Source organism: Otolemur garnettii, unplaced genomic scaffold (assembly GCF_000181295.1).
Source record: "Otolemur garnettii isolate 467f Iridium unplaced genomic scaffold, OtoGar3 scaffold00187, whole genome shotgun sequence".
Taxonomy (NCBI): Eukaryota; Metazoa; Chordata; class Mammalia; order Primates; family Galagidae; genus Otolemur; species Otolemur garnettii.
Window position 1 is genome coordinate 2,775,883 of NW_003852582.1, and position 3,483 is coordinate 2,779,365.

Below are 3,483 nucleotides of genomic sequence, written 5' to 3' on the forward strand. Positions count from 1 at the left end.
TTGCAGTTTGGCTGGGTCCAGGTGTGAACCCACCACCCTGGGTATATGGGGCCTGCGCCCTACCCACTAAGCCATAGACGCCGCCCTTATGTTTCTTTATTGATGTACAAGATATAGCTGAGAGTCTAATAACTACTGTAATTTGAGATATTTGTAACAACTGTGACGTGATGTTAACGTCCTATGGTTTCTACTGGTGACGAAAGCATAGATATTTATCCTAGTGACTGTCTACAGTGCTAAATGTCATTTAGAGATTCATGAAAATAAAAATGTAAACGTTTTTCTTCTTCAACTTCACAGTACCCTTGAAATAATTAAGTTTAAGCACCCCTGTAAGGCTGGGCCAGGTGGCTCACATCTGTAATTCCAGCACTTTGGGAGGCTGAGGTAGGTGGATCACTTGAGGCCAGGAATCTGACACCAGCCTTGGTAACATAGGGAGAACTTTTCTCTACAAAAAAGTTAAAAAAATTTAGCCAGGTATGGTGGTCCATGTCTGTAGTTTCAGCTACTCGGAAGACTGAGGCAGGAAGATTGCTTGAAACCAGCAGTTTTTAAGGTGTAGTGCACTGTGACCTAAAGTGGTGCCACTGCACTCCAGCCTGGGCCACAGAGACCTGTGTCAAAAAAATAAAATAAAATAACTGGGGTGGCCTCTGTGACTCAAAGCAGTAGGGCGCTGGCCCCATATGCTGGAGTTGGTGGGTTCAAACCCAGCCTCGGCCAAAAACTGCAAAATAAATAAATATAATAATAATAAAATAAGGAACATTGATGGGATAGGGCTCTAGGGGCAACACCTCATCGGAGGCCTTGAAAGTCCCGTCCCATGCTCTCTGGAGGCTGGAGCCTTCAGGCCACCCACACAAACCTCAGACCTCCCTCTTGGCGCACTTCTCCCCGCAACTAGTTCTGGAAATTTGGGGCCAGAAAGGAAGGACAACGTCTGAGCGCCACTTTAACCCATCCTTTACTTCACAGACTCAAAACATCTGGAAACCAAGCTTCAAATTTCTGATTCCTTTGTGACTTGTCACCTGGGCGACCTAGGCGTAAAGCTGATTTTCAATTTTTTCATCTAAAAAAAAAAATACCCACCTCATAGGATTATTAGGATTAAATGAGGTAACGGCTGTGTTTAGTAAGTTGCACAGCACTATGAAAGTGTGTGCTATTATCATTTTTGACAGGTCTTCGAGGACCCAGAGCAGTGTATACAACTGTAGTCCCCAAGTACGGGCTACGCGTTAAGCACTCCATGCACACCTGTAGGGTGCATGAATGAAGTATGCATTTGCACGCGGGCCCACGTCTGCAAACACAGGCTGCTCCAGGCATTGAGGCCCGGCACATCACCTGCACCTTTCTTTACTAAGAGGTAGTGAACGCCTTTCTCGCTCTGAGCTGCACGGCAACCACAATTCAAGCGCTTCTTTCCAGAGGGGGCCGGGAGTTCGCCTCCTGGTGTCCCCCGCCGCTGCCTGCGGGCAGGTGAAGGGCGGTGGCGGAGGCTAGGGGCCAGACCACTGGGTAGCCTGCGGCCGGCCGGGCTGGGGAGCGCGAGGAGGGGCCAGCAGGGTGGGGAGGGGTGGGAAGGGGCGGGGCCGGCATCCCCGTCACTTGATAAAACGCCTGCGAGTCTCCAGAGAACAACGGGCTCATTCAGTGGTCGGGAGCTGCCCGCGAGGGGGAGCGGCCGGACGGAGAGCGCGACCCGTCCCGGGGGTGGGGCCGGGCGCAGTGGCGAGAGGAGGCGAAGGTGGCCGCGGCAGCAGCAGCAGAGCGGCAGCCTCGGACCCAGCCCGCAGCGCAGGGCGGCCGCTGCAGGTCCCCGCTCCCCTCCCGGTGCGCCCGCCCATGGCGGCGGCGGGGCAGCTGTGCCTGCTCTACCTGTCGGCCGGGCTCCTGCCCCGGCTCGGCGCAGCCTTCAACTTGGACACCCACGAGGACAATGTGATCCGGAAATCTGGAGACCCTGGGAGTCTCTTCGGCTTCTCGCTGGCCATGCACTGGCAGCTGCAGCCCGAAGACAAGCGGCTGTGAGTTCCCTGCCTCTTCCCACCCCCCGACCGGGGCGCTGGCCCGCGCGAGGAGAGGGGAGGGCGCGCCCTGTTCCCGCCCGCCGGGCGCGCCCGGAGTCGGCCGGCCGGCCCTGCTCCTGCTCGGCCCTGGGCTCCGCCGGCCCCAGGGAAGAGTGGATTCGGTGGGTCGCGGCCTGGGCCCGGCGAGACTCCCCGCGCGGCGCCTCCCCGGTTCAGCTTGGGAAGGAGGAGAGCCCGAGGGCCAGCCAGGGCCCCGGGAGAGCTTACTTAAAAAAAAAAAAAAAAAAAACCCCAAGAGCTTGCCTCCAGTTCTTCCCTCCGGGCATGTTTGCTAGGACCCCCGGCAGGTGGCACGCTTTGCTGTGCTTCACGTGTGTGTTTGGTGGCCGGGGTAGGGTGCAGGGTCACCGCATCGCCGCTGTGTGGTTGCTGGGAGCGTTGTTCCAGGATGATCCAGGCCTTTTCCACACTCAGGGAACACTTCGGGGCCCCCACCCCCCAGACTCGCTCCCTGCAGAAGTTAGAAAGTCACTTTTCACGTGTCCAGCATGACTCTCCCGGCAAAGGGGGCGCTCCTGCGGGAGATACTTTCACACGCTTTTTTTTTTTTTTTTAAGATGAACTTAACCAAGCACCTGCTGGCAGGTCTAGATGACCTGAGAAAACAAAATCTCTCTGAGTTGTGTGTCCGGCCACCCACCCAACCCCCACGGTGTTCGGCTACACCCGAGACCCGCTGCGCCCTTGCATTGGGCGGGCCCAGCTGAGTGGTTAAAGCAAAATGTCTGATCTGAGCCAGGACTTTAAAAACAATGTTTGAAAGTGACAACCCCCGACCATAGCGCAGGAGAAAGTGGAGACCCGCGCTCGGCCTATCCTTCTCTTTCTTAAATAGTGTTTGGTTCCCACATGATTGAACTATTTAGGCTGGAGAGGATATTTTGAAGCTTAGTGGGCTTAATCGTAGTCAGGCTGCATTCTTGATCTGTGCTACCGAAAAATACTCTTAACAACAAAAGATCACCCCTCTCCACCCAGGCCTTTAGTTGAACCGAGGTCCTTCCAGGACCAATGGACCGGAGAAAGCAAAGTACAAAGGTGGTGAAGAGTTTGTGTTGAGGAGAGGCAAGTGGGATTTTAGAGCTGGAGGAAGCCTTAATTTCAGCAGTTAACAACTTTGGAATTCGTGAATGTTGCTGGCCCCTGAGTCTTAAAGTCAGATTTTTCTGATAACACCTGCTAGGTGAAGCAAAGAAATAAACAGGGGCTGGCTGGCTCCAGGCAGGTGGTCTGGGGCAGTAGGCCTGGCCAGCTGCTTATACCCTGCTTTCACTCAGAAATAATGGTCGTTAAGCTGTAAATCTGAAATGAAAGGTGGTTTCTGTTAGCTCTGTGCAGATGTTTAGTGTCTCTGAATACTTAGAGTGTGGATGTGGTC

At 54.4% G+C, this 3,483-nt stretch overlaps 1 protein-coding gene across 1 annotated transcript in view; it reads left to right on the forward strand.

The window, feature by feature from the left end:
* The first annotated feature begins 1,629 nt into the window (after nucleotides 1–1,629).
* ITGA6 (integrin subunit alpha 6) overlaps nucleotides 1,630–3,483 on the forward strand; it is an 81,068-nt gene continuing 79,214 nt past the window's right edge. The window contains exon 1 of the mRNA XM_012812076.2: nucleotides 1,630–2,042. Within this exon, the coding sequence (XP_012667530.1) occupies nucleotides 1,861–2,042 (182 nt within the window). The 5' untranslated portion in view covers nucleotides 1,630–1,860. The remainder of the gene's footprint in view (nucleotides 2,043–3,483) is intronic.